The following is a 24,700-nucleotide window of genomic DNA, read 5'->3' on the forward strand; positions in this document are numbered from 1 at the left end:
ATAATGGCCCTGTCTTTGGCCACTTTAGAATCATATTTAGAATCTAAACTTTCACGTAGACTGACACATAAAAAATCTAGTTATACCAGATAAAGGAGACAAGAAACTGAAAATACAGCCATTAAAACTGACACTGGAAATGGGTAAATGTGCTGTAAACAGAAAGATAATGTTTCCAGTCCAAAAAAGAAGAAGCAAGGTTTGAGTTGTTGAGAGTGGCCGTGTAATCCAGTATTATTACAGCACTGTCTTATTTTCCCAGTTGTAAGATATGGTTAGCTACATATTCCTTAAGTACGAGCATTCAACTAACAGAATTTAAGGATTTGACAACAAGTCTTAGTCTTGCATGGCATCATGTAGCAATTATAGATACATCATGTATCGAGTAAACAATTCATAAATGTCATTCATCTAGATACTGCAGCTACAGAAATTGAAAATGTCAAAGCTGCAGTTATTCTGTTTAATCTCACATTTGTCTGTATCATTTCCAGTATACAATTCATTTAATGTCCAGCAGTGTTTTCAATAGCAATTATAGTTACTCAGTTATATTAAATCTGCATATGTATCTCCATATATGGTAAGAAAGCCCACATTTTACCTATGAAACGTCAGTATAACTAGAGATTTTGGCAGTGCATTTTTTGCATATGCCCCCCCCCCCCCTTCCAAGGGAACATCAATTATTGCCTACAACTTACTGGTGAAAGATTGCTTTGACCCTGCCTTGACCAATGATAGGACTAAAGCAAGGCTAGGTCATGACAGGGTTGAGACAAGTCAATGCATAGATGAGTTATCTAGCATAGAATGCTCCTCAGGGACAGATATTCAGAGTCAATATTTTACAATGCGTCTGTGTCCCACCAATTGTAGGTACTCATTTCAAAGCTTCAGGAACAAATAGTGTTTTCACTGCCTTAATTTTGTGCCAATCAAAAATATAATCATTGCCGATACAGTTGACACAGAGATGCATTGTTTCTGTAGTACCAAATTTTGCATGGTGACCCCTGATTTTTATTCTTGATTTTTGAGAGAATGGTTTCAAGTTTTCTCATGGAAAGTTTGAGTAAAAGCGGAGTCTGTCAAGTTTGAGGGGCATACTACCTTAATCAGTTCATCTTTCTGCTCACCAGAACAGCTGTAATGTTGTATGCATTTCTTTCACTAGTTCAGTAATTTTTTCCTGTTGGCAATTGTGAAAACTCTGAAAAACAAATCCAGGAAGGGGCTTTCCCGCTCTTCATTAAGTAAATGTAATTCTATCTTGCACAACTTTGTTGTGAAAGTAAACTCACACAGGCCTATAATTTTCCTGAAAGCATTGCCTTCGTTCAGCAAGCACACTTATCCTTAATATTATCTTATTAACATTTTCTGCAAACATGATATTGCATGACAGTGTAAGAAGATGTTCATCAGACAGACAGACTGATCAGTTTCTATGAAGTATAAAGTGACATTCAACAATAACACTGATGGTGTATATTTGCTAGTCAAAATATTACCTCATTTGAATATATTTCACGGAAATATTTCCATTTCAGAGTTGTATCATTTTAATGCAATACTTGTGAGAGTTTAGAACACTTGAATGCAAAAAATTATAAAACAACAACAACAACAACAACAACAACAACAACAACAACGTTTCCAATAGTGTCAATGTAAATGCAAAGTTATGTTAAGTATCAGCAGATCACTGCAAAATCTGAGTTTGATAAAACAGACGATAAAAGTACAAGTAAATAATGATTTCCTCCAAGATACAAATTAAACTGAGCTATGGTCAAGGTAAATAACAAAAGAAGTAACAAGTTTGTAGCTTTTCAAGCTAACCTATGACTTGAAATGATGAACTTCAGATGTACCAGTTTTATGTGGAATGCTTTCTTTGTTTGCTGGAATGCACTGGAAAGATGAAATCCACAGCTGAAATCTCTCTTGAACTGCTAGTCTGTAGTTCAACACAAACTTCACTTGATTGAGGCAAGATAATCCGGCTCAGTGTCATCTTTCAGCATTATATCCAAATCTGGTTAATGTTTCCGGGACATCAAGTTGCAATCACGTAATTTAACGTACAATATTAATCATGAGTGGCTGCTGAAACTGGCAAACCACAGATGTACCACACTGCCCTCTACAAACATTGGATTTATTCTTTTGTTTATTTGCCGTCTCTTTTTGTCCAGACAGTCTGTTGCTATGTTGCAGTCAAAAAAGCTAGCAATGTACAAAATTACTTTTATCTATTCTTTTGTTTTAAATTTACACCAATATTGTACAGTAATGGTTATCACAGAAAGTCTGAAAGTTTTATGGAACATGAAACTTGGGCAGCGTTTATAGTCAAAAAGGCAGTACTGTTGTTGCCACAGTGATCAACTGTAGCAAATTCATACAGCAAATCTTTAAATAATCTGACATGATCACTGGATGATTCCTAATAATAGAGGGTTAACATGTGAATTACCTTGTTGCAGATACTGTCATCAGAAAGTCTAGACATCATCCGTGTTTAATCAGTAAATTTAAATGAGGAATTTCTTAAATTCATCCCTACAGAATTTGACTGGTAAATAATTATACAAATACAATGAAAACTTGCAAGTTTCCCGTCGCTTTTCCCCATGTTTTATCTAAATTTATTATGCCCTGCTTGACAATGAAGACAGCCTCCATTTTTTTATTTACCATAATATATGCTGTAAAATTTGGTTCTTTAGTTGAATGCTGATTTTCTGTCACAAATATAGTACCAGTAACATCAATGCAGCTTCACATAAGATATCTTAATATATTTTTCAACGACATCTCTTTCTAACCTAAAACAGTAATTTACTTGCAACATGCATATGTTGTGAAATTACAACATGGTACATGTATTCTCTCTTGATTTAAATTGAAAATATTGGAGTTCAGTAAGCACACTTCATGGACGACTTTCTTTCTAAAACATTGTTCATTCTGTTGCGTTATTAAACGTCACTTCTCAGATGTACATCAATTGCCCTTCTCTGAGGGTCGCAATCACTGGTGCTTCATTCAAAGTAGGCTGACTTTTGACAACTCCCTGTTGCCATGGATGGCAATCTTTGACACCTGCCTGTTGCCATGGATAGTGACCCGTGACACCTGATGTGAAATCTACGTGACAGATTCAATCTCTTTATAATTTGGGTACTTGGAATGGGCGCTGTCGTTTTTGAATTTTCCAGATTGCAATTCTTCCGGCTCTTCCGGCGCAAAAACATCATCTTGCTCTTTCCAGCTTCCGTGTCTTTCCAATGGTCTGGACTTTGCATGCTCCATGGATGGCTGTTTGGGAACTTCCCGTCTCAGGGTCAGAGGTCGGTCATCCACGGCAAGTTCAAAGTCATCCTCCATTGGTGCTTTACTGGAGGAAATTTCTTCAGACGGCCTCCTTGGTTGCATTACAGCGAGAGAGTTACCTGAAAACAAGAGAGCAAGTTTCATCCTGTGTGTATACAGTGTACATGTAGGCATAGTAGTCGAGTCAATATCTTTCAGTGTTGCTTTACCCTTTTATCACATTGGTTTGGCCCAAATCCCAATGCTATCAATGGTGAATGTGGAACTATTTAAAGGGAATTGGGGTGAACAGCTTAAACACTGCGTACCTTTCTTTATCTCCTCCATCGAAGATGCTCTCTTGTTTTTGTTCTTCTTTTTCTTCTTTTTGTGACTTTTCTCTGAGGAACACAAAACATGTATTAAAGTCTTAACAAGCACTTAATTATGCTGTGTGTGTGCGTGTGTGTGTGTGTGTAATGTATAGAATAGCTATATATGTGTGTGTGTGCCTATCTGTATATAACATATTCAGTAGCATAAATCAGCACAGTCATAACAATATTCCAATGTCCAAATATTTTAATTACATTCCATCAACATTACAGGAAAGGAATCTGAAAAATTCCGAGGATTAACAATCTCACTGCATAAACTAAATGGAATTATCCTGACCTGTGACAAGTGGGGATATTGGCAGTAGTAACGGATCAATGTTCTTGTGTGGGATTCCACTCAGATTTGCATTCTTGTACGTTCCTGATGCAGATTTTCTCTCCAAGACATCGCTGTAACAGAAACATTATAACGGTAGTTATTGACAAAGTGTCATGTGAGTAGGGACTGGGTATTTTGTTGACTGGTTTTTTTTCACTTTGTTAGTTTGCGTTCTATCAGTTATTAACCTCATTTTGATATATGCTGTAAGAGGGCAAATATCTAAAACTGCAAATCTATGTATTATGACAATATAGGGACGATAGCTATAACTTCTCGCAGGGCAGACCAGGAATGGTGCACTTTAAAAACGGAGACCACCAAGCACCGATCGTCCTAAATTCGATTTCATTAACTTCATTTCTATTCATACTTTGAACTTATTTAACATTAAGCCTACATCACACTTTTTCTGTCAAGTTGACAAGTAATTTGGTTGTTATTCTACACTACAATGAAAAATACCCCATGGACTGCCAAGCTGCCAACTCAATCATTCGTAGTGTCACCCAACTCAGTTTGGGGCCAATGCATTTAACAAAATTATTAAGTACGTTGGCGCAATGTTGCATATTGCGGCTCAATGTTGTGTATTGCACAGATTGCGCTGTTTACTAAATGTCCATTTACAAACCTTGGCAGGGTTTGTTTTATCATTATACAAGCAGAATTTCTGACTGCATCAAGTTGGCTTTATCAACAGTAAAGTGGCCATGGGTGTAAGACAACATGTGTCGAGCAAGAATGTCAATTTCTCACCTAAAAACTGAACATTTATAAAATGAAAAATAATCATGAAATCAGACGGATGGAAATTCAAGAGGGACTGTCAGTTGTTCAGAATTGGTAGCTAGACAAGTGAGTAATTGTCCTACCCTGTCGTTTGCAAGGATTTCGACCTGGGTCGATTCAGCGCATTGTCTTGGAGAAGAAATTTATCAAATGTTGAAATGTGGGTCACTTGCTTATCGTCTTCATAGTCACTTCTGTCTTCGCTGGCACTGGCCTGAAATGGTGCTTGGTTTGATGACGGTTGGAAACTTGCTGGTGTTGCTGGAAAATGTAAAAAAGATAAAAGATGAATGTCAAGCTTTGGTAAGACTAGACAAAGAGTTGACTGAAAAATATTTAAGCATGATACATGTGAACATCTAAAAGCTTGATGTGGGACTGACGACTGCTGATTATTGGAATTTCAAAATATCTGATAAATTGCTGCAGGTCTGAACACTTCAGGAGAAAATAACTTTGATGATGGCATGAATATCACTGAGAGACACAAAACTGAAAACAAGCTGCTTCTAAAATATAATGCAGAAATCATAAGGGCAACCAGGGATGTTACTTGTTTTGATGACAACAACAACAACAACAACAAATACTCTCTGGATTGCTGTCTGTTGATACACAATCTCTCTTTCATTGAAAAATCGCTCTCCATTATTGGAATAAAAAAGTGCTGTGTCACATTGTTTGATATTTACCGCTTGCAACAGACTAATTATGTACTTTTGTAACTTAACACAATTAATAATCCAGGCAAAATTATTAAATATATTGTGGTTTACCCAGCTTTCCTCTGACACCTTTCAATGGAGCTAATTTAGGGCTTCCATGTGGCGTTGCTCCTTGACTTAAAGAAATTGGTGACATACTCCGTAGAGGATGCAAACTACCTCCTGCCAAAAAAAAAAACAATTGATGAGAGCTATTAATTATGTCCCTTACTTGTGAAGTAATCAAGCAGTGAAAAACAAAAGTTGATATATTTTGTCGTTGGGGGCGCTAACACAGGCAAGTCTGCAATGGCCACCTGCAGAGTTTGCAAAATTCCAAAATCTGAACTATCACTCGAGAACTTAGACCAGCTAAATACAACTTTTTAGAAAATGGAATCTATCCTCATAAGAAGCAGTTTGATTTTGTGAAAAAGGACAAATGGAACAAAGTATAACCATACATTATAAGGCACATTGCATTAACTCTTTGATTGTACAGTGCAAGTATATATGGCTTCAACATTGATGATATATATAGCAATGAAGGTTACAAGTCAAAAGATGAAGTCTTGGCTTTGAATTCTATAAGGTCATATTACTTTTAAACTACAATGTACCTATGCCATATGAAATCACATTCTTCACTCAATGATAACAGTCATTACGGGAAGGCTCCATTAACTTAGGAATACCCTACTTCCCTAGAGGATCAATTTCACAGACCTGCCTTTCCTACAATGGCACTACAATAGCACCAGCTGGATTAGATAAACATAACAATGGAACATTCACACCTTGGGGATTAAAAGTCTTCTGTTTGTCACCCGAGTTGCTCAGGCAAGGACTCGGGTTTCAGGTACCATGCAAGTTTAATAATGCAGTCGTCCCCTAATGTAAACTGACTCATTGCCAGGCCAAGCAGACATAATTTTTTGCAAAAAGCCACACTGAAAAACTCTCTTCTTCCTTGGAAATTAGCAACTTCACTGTTCTCCTTTCAAAAACATGTTTATTGATGTTCAGTGCATTCACTATATCATGTCAACAATTAGGAAGATGATTTGGTATTGTAGGAAAACAAAAGATTTGTTAGATGGAAAAAAATATAATTGTTGAAGAAATATTTTCTTTTTCATTTCTCATAGAATATCAATCGATATTACTAGAGGTTGTATTGGTAATGCACGTGTACTATTGATTACCTGGTTAGAGGGACTTTCTTTTAAAACTTAAGTTTAATGGAAAATTTGAAGCAAAACTAGCCAAATCCTGTAGCTTAGACAGATATCCCGTATAGCTCGGACAAATTTTGATGAACACAGAGATTATGAATGTATCATACTTTATACAACATAAACTTCCTCTTTGAAAACTGAGTAACATGTAAATTCTGCTGTAATGAGTGACCAAATGGAGAACTTGCAAAGCTCACCACTGACATCACGTACAAGTGAAAAAGGTCAAAGAGCAACATTCACAGCCCAGGTACACGTATAGTGTAATTCTCAGAAGAATTTCTCCAGGTACTGAATCTAGCAGAACAACCAATCTAAGTAAATGAAGAATACAAAGTGGCAATGATTTGTGGAATTTTATTTCTAATGTGACGATGTATCACCAATTTAAAATTTACCTTTATCTGCCCTTTGAGCAGCAAGAATTTGTTGGGAGGTAGTTTCCACGTGTGTGGCAAGGTCAGATGCTCCTTTGCCTAATGGTCTCAACGGAGCTCCTGGTGCACCACTGTTGCCTTGGTTACCAGTCTTCAGGGTATACGATGTTGAAGTTGGATCGCTGTGTCCGCGTCTCATAGCAACCGGAGATGGCAATGGCGAATACTTCTGCAGAGTAGCTCTTGGTGAACTGTCAGTATTTAGAGACTGTGTTGGTGAAGTTTTAGCAAATTCTTCTGCTGGTGACAAATCATCTACTCTCGACGTTGCAGACTTCACTTTCTTCTTTGTTACAGGTGGAATTGGTGACAGCACATGAAGATTTGCTCTCTGTTCCCCTGGCGACCGGGTTACCACCTGTTTCTGTCTCAACAGTGGAGGGGCATGCTTACCATGTTTTTGGAGGGCCATGTCAGGAGGATGCTGTTCATCCAATGGTGGCAGGTTCTTCCGTCGATCCAAAATGTTGTGTTGCTGCATGCCATTGGTGTCGTTTGCCACAGCACTCATCTGACTGAGCTGGTTGCTAGACTCCTGTGTTGACAGATTGACAACATGTGCGGATATCACACTTGACCTTGATGCCCTAGTCCTCATTTCTGGCTTTCCTTGTGACATCTTGGCCTCTCTTGAACTTTTATTTGCCATTCCGGATGCAGAATCTGTGTCCTCACTTGTCATTTCTCCGGATGCCACGCTGGCTTCATCATTACTGTTTCCATCCTGGCCTTTGTCCTTTCCCTTTCGAGACGAAAACAGATTTGACAAGAATCCAAATCTGCTCTTCTTATTTGAGGTATTGGCACTTGTATTTGACATTGGAGTCTGGGCCACTTCACTGACATCTGGTTTCATACTGCCATACTTGGCATTGTGGGCTAGCAGGATTGCAGCCACGTTTTCGTGACCAGACTGTTTAGCATAGTCTAACGGAGTTCCTCCCATGCAGTCTTGAGCCGAGTTGTTCACATTCAGTGACAGCAACATCTCAACACACCTTGCTTGGCCAGTAGCTGCAGCCCAGTGTAATGGTGTCCTACAGAGAAACAACAGGCAACCATGTTCATGTATTTTCTGGTGTTACTGTCTTGAAGTCATAGTACAGTTTCTGGTGTATTGTGCAAGGCATACAGTGATTTCATCACGAAACAATAAGCTGTTCTTCAGACAGATGCTTGAGCATTATTGAAATAAACTAAATAGCTACTGCACTCTTGCTGATATACATGTAGACACAATCAATGAGAGAGAAAATGAACAAATATCCTCTTATTATAGTGTATAATATTCTACGCTCTCATTTACCATTTATTTCATGTCCATGCATGCACTACAAAATTAAAAACACCAAGCACCTCCCAGTGATTACAGCATGGATGACCTTTGACCTGAGAAATGGAACGCAGAACAGCTCAGTATAAAACCATCAAAGATTCTGCAACATCTTGATGATGAGATTACAGGTGTCAAATTAACAACGCATTTCTAGGGAAACCTGAGTACCAGTCAGCCTTTCAGAAATCTGGTGCTTGATATATTTTGCCTAGCCTGAACGCCTATGTGTCCTATTAATTTTCTTGTACGTATAAAGGTTTTCCATATGCCTGAAAGCTAGATAAGATACACAAGACATGGAACACTACGCACGAAGAACACCAGATCAGTTCACAAATAAGGGCTGCATTTTCAACAATACATGTATGTTACGTTATGTCTAGAATTTGAGAATGGAGAGAGGGATACTGGTGTATACTGATTAACTGTTATAATCTTTACTGAGGTAACTTGTCCAAAAGTCTATCACAGGAATATTTGACAGTGTTACCGTAAATCCACAGTCAAGGTTCTATGGCATAGACGGCGTATCAAAAAAGCTATTATATGTAAGTGAATTTCATATTTACCCATCATAATCATGTTATACCAGTACAAATTTATGTAGGTGTACAAAATCCTTCAACACATTCATGCATATACAATAGCTGTACACATTTTGAAATAAAAAAACAATAACAAATTGTACAAGACAGTTTTGTGCAAAGAAATTGCATTCAATTTAATGTAAAAGCCCAAGGCACATATTCTGACATATTTTTTGCTCAAGATAATATACAATGCAGTTTTTTTTTGTCATACCAATCCAAGAAGAGTGTTCACCACCTACGGTTTTGGATTTATCAACGCAAATTACTCAATGTATGGAAAAATTGTACTGTTACCGGTACTACTCATACATGAATTTCAATACAGACAGAAATCTCACAGTCAATGACAGCAAAGCTACATGGAGTTATACGCCTCCAGGCTGTACTAGCATGCTGCATTACTGTTGAACACGATTCTAAGAGACCACACAACAAAACTCTGCTGCTGATACAAATGAACAATGACACTAGAAAGACTGTCAAAGTCACATGCACTTTTAGGCTTTCACTTCAATCTTTTTTACAGCAGAGATCTTTCAGGAACCAAGGAACTATTGTTAAATGCTTCTGTAAATGGTAACATGTCTTGAACAAGCAAGAAAATGGAAATACACTGATGTAATACGCTATCGCTAGCTGCCACAGTCAGATTGCACCTTTAAATTAACTTCACTGCAACAGCTGTTGATATGAAATGCCATAATATCCCTTTAACGTGTATAACTGTGTCTATACTGTTGATCAATATGAGTATTTGGATCACTTTGTCAGTGCTAGAACATATCTACTCAGAAATTCAACATTGATCATCATCAGTTACCATCATCCTTTCAAATATAGATCAGTGTACATACACTATAATATTATTAAATATCTACCATCGAGAACAATAGAATTTTGTGCACACTAAAAACGCTGTACGGAATGCCTATTCCGTAATATTTACTGTTTCCAGATACTCCGCCCATTACGTCTCAGTCACTAATGTAAGATATATATAATAACAAGTCAGGTGATACGCTGCGCCAATGTCCCTGTGCAGTCTTTGCGGTATTTTTGTAATAACCTCCTAGTATGTATGTATCATATGGACAATTAATGTCACATCGAACAGTCAAAGATATTGCAATTCACATACTGGCATGAATGTGAGTAAAATCTTCAAGTTCAACGGGAATATATTTATTCTTAACAGGCAAGTAACACAATGTGTTTTATATCCTTGACTTTATGCCCATACTTTGCCTCCAAGAAACTTTGAACTACTTCGCTATTTTGTGATCAAAATTAAAAATCAGGGTCATGTGATCAAGTTTTCTATCAGAAAACCTTAGTTACCTCAGCTTAATTACCTTAACTTTTTCACTGTATATATTCAGATTTAATTTTCCTTCCACAAAACTGTGTGTACTCAGTCCTCATAAGATAATCTGAAAACTTATGCTGGTACATAGTGAAATGATGAAATGCTTTCAGAGACTTCAATTTTTTTCAATTGTCCCTGGCAGCCTGGGACCCTGGTGCAATTTAAAACACAGACAAAAACATTTTACCTTGTACATTGTTTTTCTAATCTTTTTGTAAAAGTCTGAAAGGTTTTATCATCCATAATACACAAATGTTGAAATTTAACGGTTGGGTTGCTCTGTAGTGGTCTGTCTGTGGCTAGTAAATTGTCATTTATCATTCTTTGTCATTTTGTCATCGTCCTTCATTTCTTTCTTCCCATTCTTTTCAATATGCATACAGGCAAGTTGAATATGCAATAAACAGGAAGCAGGATGACCGGGTAACTAAATACATGCACAAACCTGTCATCCGGGTCACCAGCTTCGAAGTAGACATGCTGAATTTTCGAGAGTTCTCTAAGCACGTCACTGTGACCCGCAGCGGCGGCCAGGTGCACACACGTCTTTCCCGACGCATCGATGATATTGACAAGTCTGGCTCCTCCACTCTGACAGCCAACCAGAACAGAACAACACGGAGTGCTACCGTTCTGTGATAAAAAAATGAAAATCTCAATGAGTTACAAATTGGTTTTTGCAGACTATGAATGCAAATAACACATGTAATATAAGCTAGAACACTAAAATAGGGAAAGTCATAAATATAAGAACGATAAAGTTGTGGTATATTCTCATAAGCATGCCCTCAGTGCTACTTCAGATTCAAGGCACTGCCAAAAAGTAACTTCAAACAATTAAAGCCCCCTTAGTTGCTCCTGTTTGATGCATTTTCCAGATATCTGTTCTGTTAATGAAATACATGTTCTTGTTCTTCTCCCAAAATAATATCATGTTCCTTTATAAGTTTTCAACCTGTCAATATTACATGTATCTATGTATTTGGTTAATGTTCCATTGAATATTATTGTTGATCACTGAATTTAATCTGGGCTGGAATTTATTTCTCAATAAAATGTCTTAGTGTACACAAAGACTCTGTTTGCAAAGCTAATAATAATTTGCATTTTAACACACTATTAAAGGAGTAGTATAAGAAATGTATTTGTTGTAAAAAACACACATGAGAGGTGTTATCAAAATTATGGATAAAGTTTCTTCATGACAACCAGAGGCAGGGAATATCGATGCACATATCCTCAAATTGAAAGGTTTATCCTGTTGCCTGCCGTAATGTCTAGAAATGAATTATTCAAAATAGGTAGAAAGCAGTTATCAGTTTTCTTTGACAACTCAATTTTAACATTCAAAGTTGAAAATGAATTCCTATTAGAGTGTAACTGTAAGAGTGCAATGCACATGTTCAAGTACATGATATCATAGATAACAGCTGGGACAGTCAAGATTCCATCCCATTGACAGACAGCTGTCAATTGCACCACTGTGATTTGATGAACTCATCAGACATACGTATAACCAGCCCTGGCACACACGTGTGACCTGTGACCATTCTGTCTGACCCTATGCCTGTTGAAGTCACCCTCCATGCATCTCATGACATTTTTTGTCATTACATGTTAAGAAACTCATCTGGGTCCTTTTTCTTGGTGACAGCTAGATTATAGTAATATTTAATGTGACATAAATTACACAAATTCAGACTTCACTCCTGATCAGATATTGAAATTAGTCTTGAAATTGATGATGATATATTGAGAGTCAACAACTGTTCAATTTTCTCTACTGTCTGGCTCATTAAGATACAAGAAAGGAAGAATAGAGTCACACTGATTTCTATTACTGAGAGAGAAAGACTTTTAATTCAAAATGGTGGCATTGATCAGACGGTATTATCAGCTGCTAAATTTCTCATGACACGACGATTATAAGACGCCTTGATTAGAACACAACTATTCACAGATTACAACATTACATTACTGAATTACATTACTAGGGAAATAATCTCTCTTAATTTCTTGCAATCAATGTTTGATTCACCTCAATTGATGATGTTAAGTTAATTGCATGTATTTGTGGTAACAACGATGTCTGCAGACATCGTTGTTACCACAAATATGGAAACTTAACAGTTTGACTCATCCTAATGAAACTTCCAGCCACAATAAATTTACCTGAGCAGTGTAATCACGTTGTTGCTGAAATCTTAGATTGTAAAAAAAGGTCTGTTTTTAGTAAAATACTAGTAAACAAACTGACAAATTTTCAGGAGAGTCAGACATAAAGAAATTAGCCTCCTGACCTCTGACCCTTCTCTTTGCATTGACTCCTGGGAAAATCAAATTTTCTCAAACTGAAAAACTTGCTGTGACCTCAAGATTACTTTCTGAATGAGACCTGATCACTGTATTGACCTTCACTGCAATGCATCAAACTTAAATGAATGCAGCACAGCAAGTATGAATGATGATGCTTAATTGTTTATATCTACTCGTGTGTGGCTTTCAGAGATACAATTACCAACAAAGAACCTATCTGTGCTACTTGTTATAGAATTTACTGGGGTAGATTCACAGGGAAAGTAAAAGTGTTTGGGTATTGTTCTTAAATTGTTGAGGTCATTGAAGCTCAAAATTGTCTATTATGATCACAGAAGAAAGAAATTTGTCAAATTATTATGGGCACAGCATGCATCATTGTGTAGCAATTTATCTGCATATTACTGTTCTGCCTTTACATGAATATGAATGGAAGATTAACAATATTCACTTTGTAACAGAAGGAGAATCTACCAAAATAAAGCTATGTACAGTTTTCACCAACATTTTCTAGTCTGGAGAGTTAAGCCGCGGAAGAAATATTTTCAACTTGTATTGACATATGATGAAAAATTTAATCATTGATAAGTGTAGTAATAAATCTATTGAAGAAAACTGCATTGTTGTGAGTGCTTCCACGACACAGATGTACTCTAGGAGTGGAGTGCTTGATGGCGGCGAGTAAGAGAACTGACAGTACAAGTGTTGGCTTTACAAGGGCTATACTCTTCAGAAATTCAAAACAACTTTCAATTGTTCACATCTTACACATATAAGGAATGGTAGACAAAGGTCTGTGAATGTGGTTAAATATATCACAGCAAGTATCAAAGCATCCTCAAAACTGAGAAAAGAAATTATTATTATTAGGTACGAAAGTATTGTCAGAAACACTTGAAGTTTCATTTGTGAAATAACTCCCAGTACTAGAAACTGTGAAGAGGACTTCAATCTTGCATATGTTATATTTTGAAATGCTTATGAACCCTGGGTAAAGTGACACTAAAAATAGAAATCTAGGGTTCTACATTAATGGATTAATTTGGGATTATCCCTCTAGGCCCTCTAGAAATAACAATATTGCTGTTGTTGCCATGTACCTGAATAGGTTCTTGGTAAATAACCGATGGCAAAATGTAAGCTCCAGGTAATCCTGGATTAGACAGGAGCACATCACCATACGCCCACAAACAGGTTTTCTATCACACAACGTACAGGTAACATTTTTAAATTTGTATTATAGGTCTGGTATGTAAATGAGAGCTCAAGACATACAGAAAATGTTCATGTAGCCTACGCCACTGCTTACATGAGACAAAGAGGTAGAATTTTGAAGTATTTATTGTAAGAAGCACAAAATCTATATGATGTGATTGGATGTTGCATGTTGTACATGGTGAAATATGTCACCTGCAAATGGCTATATACCTGTTTATGGACACACATGCTTGCAAACACTAAAATGTCATATGCGTGCCAGTTGCGAAATGTACTACATGGAAGTCATGTATAGTACATGTGGCTTATTGAAACTTAAATAATTTAAATCTTAATATTCCATTCGACTGGAATTTCAAATTGACTGATTAAATCATACCCCATTTTAGACCTTGGTTTCACTGAACTTTAACATTTCAGACCACATCACTGTAAAACTCACCTAAAAGGCAGCATGTACGGCATACATAATGGCAAATGTGGGAGTTGTTCTATATCCCTCCCTCATTTTTTCCTTGTGTGGGTAAGTGTATATATATATATATATATATATATATATATATATATATATATATATATATATATATATATATATATATATATATATATATATATATATATATATATATATATATATATATATATATATATATATATATATATATATATATATATATATATATAATATAGTGGTGAATGAAAAGTGACGAATGAAGTGTATATATATATATATATATATATATATATATATATATATATATATATATATATATATATATTATATATATATAATATAGATATATATATATATATATATATATATATATATATATATATATATATATATATATATATATATATATATATATATATATATATATATATATATATATATATATATATAATATATATATATATATTATTAATATAGTGGTGAATGAAAAGTGACCCATGCGGGACTCGAACCCACACCCCCCGTAGACATACGGATGCTCTACCAACTGAGCTAATGGATCAGATCGGTCCAATGTGGGCGGCCTGACCTTAGATGGGGCTTTTCATTCGTGGTGCGATATAGATATATATATATATATATATATATATATATATATATATATATATATATATAATATATATATATATATATATATATATATATATATATATAATATATATATATATATATATATATAATAATATATATATATTCGTTGTGCGATATATATATATAATATATATATATATATATATATATATATATATATAATATATATATATATATATATATATATATATATATATATATATATATATATATATATATATATATATATATATATATATATATATATATATATATATATATATATAAACTTAAGTGAAAAGGGTATCATTGATACAGCCAAAGGTCATAGCAACACAGCATTGAAGTCCAGTGGTTACATCGAACAGATTTAAGACCAACCAATCACCAACGAGAAAAAATAACAGGAAACGTAACATATCATGTGGTTCAACCCCCTTTTACTAAAACATAGATTCTAAACATCACCAAGAAATTCCTTCAACTTGTTGATCAACACTTCCAAAAGGGGTCTAAAGTACAAAAGATTTTCAACAGAAACACAATTACATGTACACTGAGCTGCAGTAGCATGGAGAATATGGCCTGTATAATCAAATCACATGATAAAAGGGTAATCACCAGAAACTAACATAAAGATCGCTCAGCTGTCTGTAATTGCTGGGATAAATTTTCATGTCCAGTGAAAGGTGATTGTCAAGCAAGGAGTGGCATTTACTCCACATTATTAAGGTAGAAGGCAACTTGCAGACAGATATTCAGACTCTCAAACTTTTTCAATTCTTTTCTGATCTACCACTTGTGAGGGTTCATTATAAAGCTCTTGGTGTAAGGAAACTTTTCACAGGCTACCTTTTTCAAAAATATAAATTTTGTTTTTCCTCCATAGAGTTAACATGGGGATGGTGGCCATTTTGAATTCAAATTCAGTAAATCTTGAAAAATTTGTTTCTCTAGTTCCAAAATTAGCACGGTAACCCCTGATTTTTACTCTTGATTTTGAAAGAGAATGATTAAAATATTCTTTGAGGAAAGTTGGATGTTTATTCAAGAGAAACAGTGGATAAAAAGTGTATAACTAGAAACAGTTGATGCCTTTGCGAAAACGACAGTGATGATAATGATAAATGGGTAAAATGTCCATATCAGATCTGAAATGTCATAACTCCTTAGTTTGATACCTGTCAAAGTTGCACTGACAACAATAACATTGATGAACTTACAAGCTCAATAGCATCGACAGATATTTCAAAGGTTATGACATTCTATCTACAATTTTTTAATCCCAGAAGTATCACCTTACAATTAAATGTCAGATGTACAACCTGTCGTGACATTTGGAAGTGTTTACGTTGTCAAATCTATTTCAAGGAAATTGCTTAATTGTTCCAGCGTGACTCTATGTAATTCAAGGCATGAGAACAATACCCATGTTGATTGCAACCGAAAAAAATCAATGCGGAGATCATGTTTACTGTAAATTTTGAGAAGAGTATGCATCTCTTACTTTTTCCCATTTATTCAAACATCTGTTTGCCCTGCATTGATTCATGTGTGGGTTAATATTGTGCTCGGACAAAACCAACCATGGTACACACTTCACCGGACATCACACATCATTTCATCAATTTTGCCTCTGAGAACGATTTTCACAATACAGTCTGATTTGGGTTTAGATATTGCTGAATTCATGACCAGCATCAATGCCAGTCATATCACATTTTCCGTTGCCTGTTTTGTCATTGAGCACAATACATGCAGCAAAAACATTAGGGGATGACTGCATTAACTTGCATGGTATCTGAAACCTGAGTCCTTGCCTGACCAACTCGGGTGACAAACAGAAGACTTTTAATCCCCAGGGTGTGAATGTTCTATTGTTATGTTTATCTAATCCAGCTGGTGCTATTGTAGTGCCATTGTAGGAAAGGCAGGTCTGTGAAATTGATCCTCTAGGGAAGTAGGGTATTCCTAAGTTAATGGAGCCTTCCCGTAATGGTCCCCATATCACCATACAACACATCATCAGGAATATACATATATACCTATATCTGTATCGATCTTTTTCTACAAGACAACAGATAGGTTAAAATAAGTCGGATCTGACTGAGCCTAAACTCATAGCTATAGGGTCAGTTTGCCATATAGATTTTCCGATTTTTTATCATTTTGTTCAACAGTTAACTCCTCATGTTGAAATATGAAGTACTACTAGTTTCCTTGTATTGAACAAGATCCATCGTGTGAAATATACGATATTGTAATTGACAAATGAATTCTACTAGGGACTAAAATTCACTTGCTAACAATAACGCTGGACATTACACGCACACAGGGTCACCCAGATGAATATCACTGGGTATGTTGAATTGCCATAGAAATAGTTGCCATAGAAATAGTTGCCATAGAAGTAGTTGCCATAGGAGTTAAAAAAGAAACATTATTTCACAAGGAGAGCAAAAGGACTGCAAAACACTAAAATTTAAGGCTAATGGAGCTCTAATGATAGCACATTATTCATTGAATCTTTGCTGAGGAGAAATAATAGTTGTGGGCTCCATTAATGCTTTCCATAGAGTGAAAATTACTGGCACGTCAAATTGAAAAAGGGAGTATTAGAAAAAAGCCATGGCCTTTCAAAAAGTCATAGCAACGTTTGACATTATAGATGTTTGTGAGTATATCAGTGAGAAGAATTTTTTTATCAAAATTACCTCTCACTGGAGATTAATATTTTCTGAAATTCTGAACAAAGAAGCGTTCATAAACTCTTTTTAGAATGTAATAATTTTTTCCCAGTGTAGCAAAACATCTTGAGAAATAAACATGCGATACAGTACTGACAGATCATTCATGGACTACAAAGTTTGACACAAATGAGGAACAACATGGCATTTCTTCTTTGTTGAAGCCACAAATTGTATCACCAGGTATATCTGTGACAAAAAAATCACCTTTCAGTTAGTGAGATGTGAAAGGACAATCACAATGAATGGCTAATGTTTGTAAAACCTTCGGCAAAGTGTAATATTACTGACAGTTTGCCATAACAAGCTGAACTTGAATCATGATAGTGGAGCAGTGAGTTGAATGGGCTTTGCTTTTTGGAGTGTGGGCATAATGCCTTGTATTATGGAATCCACTGTTTATATTGAAAACCGAGACCACATAATCGGCAATTCAAAGGCTCAGCACGGCTATTAACACTGCACAAAACAAATCCATGGTACATGTACATGTACATGTACCTGTACCACTGCTGGCCCTCTTGCCTAATTGCAATACACAATTAAGAATTGATTTGGCAAGATCTGCTACAGGATAATTTTATAGCCAAATTCACAATTCAAAATTTCACAATTTATTGCTGATATTGCAGTCTACACAACTGACAACTGAGCTAAAACTTTGTAGAATTATGATGTGTATTCGTATGGCTCTACAACCTGCTCTACCATAGTAAACACCACAACAAGTGAAATTTGATGATTGTACCGCAAGCTTTTCCGTCTCACCCTCTTCAGTAAAATCTGTGAGAGATTGCTGTCAATTTAGACAACAGAAACACCATTAAAATAGTGACAACATCACTGTTCGCTCCCATATAGTTATCAAAACAAGTCAACAATTGTATGAAACATGGACATACATATACAGACAGACTGACATACACAGACTGGCACAGAGTGATGACATTGACCCCAAGTGTGCCTTGGCCCATGGAGAGTGATAAAGATATATCAAACAGCTGAATGTAATGATAAAATAGTTAAGTATAGGCCTATACAGGCACTGAGAGTGAATATGTTACAGCAATTTGATTTATATAGTTTGTTTTCCTTTTCTACTTCTGTCATAATATTTAAGACAATCAATCTGCAAGGCAGTTTATGTATTGACAAATATGTTATCTTTTACAAGCACACAGTAAACTGTTCTTGATTTTTCATTTACAATATTTGACATAGACTGAAATACATAACATGTAACCAATGTTTACACTTTGCCCATACACGAGATATATGGAGAAATGTCAACATACAATCATCAACTCAGAAACTCTACAGGAAAAAGTAAACATGTGTTTTCTTCCAGAACAGCTGGTGCATCCACATCTGGAACAACTTACAAACCAATTACACAAGGATGATGACACAAGAGATAAAGTTAAGAAATTTAACTGTGGTGAACTTGACTATTCCTGTCAAATCCTTACCTAACTTGAACTAAAATACACTGCATGGTTAATTGTGCACAAAAATACATCGGGGTGGACCATTTGATAAGGGATGGTGTCTGGAAGATCGATGAGGTACATTATCTTTTTTATCCGATCCATTGCACATTCTTTTTTCCCCACTCTCCCACCTTTTCTTTTTGTCAAACCTTCTCTGGCTGAATTTTTTATTGGCATTTCTTTGGAATTTTTTCAAAATCTGCCAGGATTTTTTTACCGCATTTCAACACCAAATACAGTTTACCATATCAAATGCTTACTAAATCACCACATTATATACTCTTAGTTCCAGTAGGTATGAAATTACCAAAAAAAATCTTAAAAATACAAAATGAAAGATATCCCAGTAAAACTGAAAGTTTCGCAAAGTTGCCCCAAAAATTCAAAATTCCGGATTACAACTTAATTTCAATGTATCTTATTAACAAAAAACCTAAGGACTGTTTTACTAAATATCAAAGCAATCAGACTGGTAAATTTTGAGAAACACATTTTTTGACCAAAAATGAGAAAAATTGCCCCCAAAATACAAAATTGCAGATTTCATCCTAATTTTAAATATAGTCTAATTAACCTAAACCCTTGGAACCTGTACACTAGATATCAAAGCTACCAGATCAGAAGTTTTAGGAGAAAAATTTTTTGACCAAAAAAGGCAAAAATTGCCCCAAAAATAAAAGAAAAATTGCCGGTTTCAACATACCTTCAATACATTATATTGAGATTAATCTTAGATACCTGTATACCAAATACATGTATCAAAGCTATCAAATCAGCAGTTTTTGGATTAAATTTTTTTTATCAAAAATTGGGAAAATTGCCCCAAAATTACAAATATGACAATATCAATACAATTTGTACAAGCATGACTGAGGTCATTCTGAGGAACATGAATATTAAGTTTCATAGCAATCAGACGAGCGATTTCAGAGAACAAGATTTTTAGACTAAAAACGGAAAAAATACCCTAAAAATACAAACATGCAAATTTCATCCCAATTTTTGCACACATAATTTAGAATACCTAAAGAAATCTGCATACTAAGTTTCAATCAAATCTGACCAATGCTTACTGAGTTTTAGCCATTTGCAGGATTTTTCCTTTTTTCCCCCTCATTTGCATATTTTTGGCACTGACATGTTCATTTGAACAAATCACATCTCCACCCCTAGGTGCACCTGTATACCAAACACTAAGACAGTAGGTGCTACGGTTTAGGAGTTTTTGATATGGACGGACTAACAGACATACATACATACTTACATACACACAGACGCCATTTTGTCACCTTATACGAATACCTCCATTTGCATATATACATATGCATGTATGGGAGCGTAAAAATTGAACACTGCCTCTGAGTGGATTAAGGTGAGAGACAGAATGGGAGGCAAAACTTTGTCAAAGAATAACGGCAGGCCGAACTTTTTGAAAGAAGTGTGAATACAACTTTTCATGATATTATTACCATTACTGTGAATTACCAGTTTGGCCGCCTCAGAAATGTTTTGTTTGGCATGTAAATTTTGACCACTGATAGCAAAATTACTGGGATATTGTAATACTTAGATAATTAACACACATTAATCAGTATTGGCATCCGCTGACAGTACTGACAGTAGTAAAAGTGTTTTCAGCTGAAGCTAGATAAGCTGCACCTTTTCATTAACTTTGCATAACATTTGCCTGTTTGTTTGATACAATTTCTTGTTCTCCTCCAACATACTTGCCTAGTATTAACCAGTCAACATTCATTTGTATTTGTGTACATGGTCAAATATGTAATTGTTGATGCATGAATTTTAGTCCAGATTAGAATTCCTTTGTCCCTGATACATCTATGTTATGGTTGCAAGACTGACTTTGTATTTCAACAGAGTCTGGGAGAAGTATTAGACAAAAATGCACCTCTGGAAAGGGTAAATTTTCAAAAGTTATTGTAAATTTACAACACAGAGAATATAATTTTAAAGTGTGATACCTGTGCTGCCCAATGTAGCGGAGTTTTGCCGTCAATGTCAACGCTGTAAATATCGCTTCCTTTCAACATGAGTAGCTGCACATGCTCCGGACGGTTGTGGAAAGCTGCCCAGTGCAACGCCGTCATCCCTTCATTGTCCTGCTCATTCACCTCTTCAATGCCAAGATTTTGAAGCAATACTGAAATCGTTCTGTGGATGAAACAGCATGCGAGTATATTCTTAAAGCCCCTCTGGCTACATCTTCTTGCATTTTTTAGATAGGATGGTTTGAAATGAAAGGCAATTTCTGTAAAAGAGCTTACTGGTACTAAGGTGTGACAACAGAACGTTTTTCAAACATTGGCAACAAATGCACCACTTAGATTTTAAACAAATTTTGCATTGTAACTCAAATATCGCCGCCACAAATGTATGCGTAATTGCCAGAATTTAATCGACCTCCATTGCATTAGGATTGAAACTGACATTTTCTAAGGCAAGATGGCTTATTAACAGGCATCTAACACATATTCAGAATATTGGATCATGGTAGTTTTGGTAAGTAACATGCAGAAAGATACATCTAATGACCTTTCACCGTCAAGAAAAGTCATGAATCCCCATTGGAGACAGACCTGAACTGAAATTTGACAATGAACATCCAATCATACTCTGAAAGATCACACATGATGATTTTTCCATGATAGACATCTGACAACAATCTTAATGGGCCAGTTGCTGTGACTTTTGCTGATTTTTTACAAATTTCATTTTCAGTGTCAACTACAGTAGTTTCTTGTTCTACTCCTTAAAGGTATACTGTCACCTGTTCACACTTTTGCCACAGTTACCATAGAAAGAGAAAATCTAACCAATCACAGATTTTAAGCGGGTGGCCACTTTTTAAAAACAGCGCCCTCACATGGGCATTTTGAATAACCAAGGAACGCCCCTATGACCATATATGGGCATAATTAGATTACAGGTGACTGTATACCTTTAAAGCAAACTGAGATACACTGTACTCAGCCTGTCAACTTGGCCTGTACATGTACAGATTGCATTGTCACAGTCCAGAAGTGAATTCAGGTCCAGACTAGAATCAAATATAAACAAGAACAGTGTCTTTCAGACATATAGATGCTTCGTTGGCATGCTGAACAGTAGGTGTTTTGGAAAGTAGAATAAGAACTTACAATTGACTTAAAAACCGAAAATCATGAAAAAGATATCAAAAGTAGCAGGTACTGGCTCATATGTCTGCCTCACATACAAATATAAAACTAAAAAGTCTCTCTATAAAAGAACACCAGGAAAATCTGAAGACATGACCCATCACACTTTGAGTTCAGCCATTTTGTTTTAAATGCTGGAAATAAACATTAATAGCGCCTTGGAGTTCCTGGGTTGTACTGTTAGTGGCGTTGCCAAGCAAAAACAAGAACACCATGGCAACGAAGTAGACATATTTCTCAGAAAAACCATGATAGTGACATCAATTATTAAATCTGAATACAATGGTTATCACAAGGGATATGGCATACTAGACTTTCTAAGCAAATAAATTAATGTTACTAGCAGCCAGATTTATGCAGAGCAAACATTTTCAATTGCTTTGACACATGCTTTTTCAAAAATTTCACATGGAAAGGTGAATGGGTATAAGGCAAATGACAGAAGCCAAATGAATTCCAAAGCAATTTGTCCACCTAAACCTGATTTCTGTCATCTTTGTTATAAATAAATAAATAAATAAATAAATATATATATATATATATATATATATATATATATATATATATATATATATATATATATATATATATATATATATATATAATATATATATATATATATTATATATATATATATATATTATATATATATATATATATATATATATATATGTCTGTGTACTTTTGTTGTGACTCAGATGTACGTACTTGTGTGTATGTGAATATAACTTAATTGGTGTCTACTAGGAACAAGTATGCTGTATCATACTTTTATAAAATGTACTGTATAAATGTACATACCGGTACATAAAAATATATCTAAGATGTGAGTGGAGTTATTGTAACAGTAACACTATAGTACAGGGTCTACATAATCTGCTGCTGATGAAACTTAAGACCAACCTGGTATCATTGTCATAAGTAGCTGCATGCAATGGTAGCCTTCCTGTTTTATCAGCGATGTGTTGCTTAGCACCATTTCGCATGAGAAACACGACACCATCATACCATCCCTGTATACGCATCAAAAAATAATGATTTATTAGCCATAACGTACTTGAAGAGGGTATGAAATATGTTTTCATAAAACAGGGAAAAATAAAATGGAGATGCTCTTGCAGGAAAGAAAGCAATCTCCTGTGTGTGTTTTTTCAGCGTCAAATAAATTTTACGCAATGGAGGTAGATGCAGAATTACACATCTGCATCTACAGAAGAGATGATTATTTGGTCTCCTAGCAACTAGGGGGAAACAAGCCAGTATTTGGACCTCGGTAACTATCACAGGTTACCAACAATTATTTCAGAATGTTACTTCACGGTTTCAATTAGCAGGAGGCAATTGATTTGCCTACAATGTTTATTTATAGGTTGTTGCCATGGTTACAGTGGCTCTATCACTGTAAGAAGAGCTGTGCATGTGAAATTTGTTTCAACTGCCTGGGGTGATATAAAAACCAATTTTGGGATTGGAATTATCACCGCACAAAAAAGAAATACAACATAAAATAACCTGGCACAATGTTTGTACATGTAGGTATTACCAACAGTGAAACATGTACATACGCTTTAAACCTGTATGTGGTTTAAAAGCAATGTTTGTGTTGAATCCATTTATTTTTGTCACTCGTTGTTATTACCTCATTGTAAAAGTGACCTTTTAAAAGAAACAATTGATATGACACATGAATGGAAATGAACAGACCTAAACCAGCCCAAGGACAACTCATAAAATGTGAAAGAGAAAAGGATAATTTGTTATCTGTATGGTTATAAAACATGCAGAGATATGGCTTTCTGAGAGAATAAGCCAAAGTAAAGTAGGGAATACCGTAGGTCTGAGGAAATTGGTGTACATGTAGTTCTAGAGATGGAGTACATGTACCTCTGCTTTTATGACAGTGCTTCAGTGAAATTGTTTGGCCTTGTTTCTGTACTGTACTGGTCATGCCTGTATAAATTAATACACAAAGCGGTACAGAAATGTACATGTCAAGCATGGCCAGTATAGACATAAAAATGCCAAACATTAGGTTGTGACCCACCGGATGCATAACATTTGTACAGGTTAATTAGCATGTTATTATGCAAACCTTAAAACACCTTGATCAGGGTATTTTCAAACCAGCCATCTTGACCCCTGAG

At 35.4% G+C, this 24,700-nt stretch overlaps 1 protein-coding gene across 1 annotated transcript in view; it reads right to left on the reverse strand.

Moving 5' to 3' along the window:
• Positions 1-206: 206 nt before the first annotated feature.
• LOC139119783 (uncharacterized) overlaps positions 207-24,700 on the reverse strand; it is a 74,627-nt gene continuing 50,133 nt past the window's right edge. Inside the window, exons 5-13 of the mRNA XM_070683670.1 lie at positions 23,460-23,569; positions 21,342-21,531; positions 10,950-11,137; positions 7,174-8,249; positions 5,610-5,720; positions 4,917-5,094; positions 4,000-4,112; positions 3,654-3,725; positions 207-3,464 (exon numbers count right to left, since the gene is read on the reverse strand). Of these exons, the coding sequence (XP_070539771.1) occupies positions 3,160-3,464; positions 3,654-3,725; positions 4,000-4,112; positions 4,917-5,094; positions 5,610-5,720; positions 7,174-8,249; positions 10,950-11,137; positions 21,342-21,531; positions 23,460-23,569 (2,343 nt within the window). The 3' untranslated portion in view covers positions 207-3,159. The remainder of the gene's footprint in view (positions 3,465-3,653; positions 3,726-3,999; positions 4,113-4,916; positions 5,095-5,609; positions 5,721-7,173; positions 8,250-10,949; positions 11,138-21,341; positions 21,532-23,459; positions 23,570-24,700) is intronic.

This window comes from Ptychodera flava, chromosome 20 (assembly GCF_041260155.1).
Source record: "Ptychodera flava strain L36383 chromosome 20, AS_Pfla_20210202, whole genome shotgun sequence".
NCBI classification, from domain to species: domain Eukaryota; kingdom Metazoa; phylum Hemichordata; class Enteropneusta; family Ptychoderidae; genus Ptychodera; species Ptychodera flava.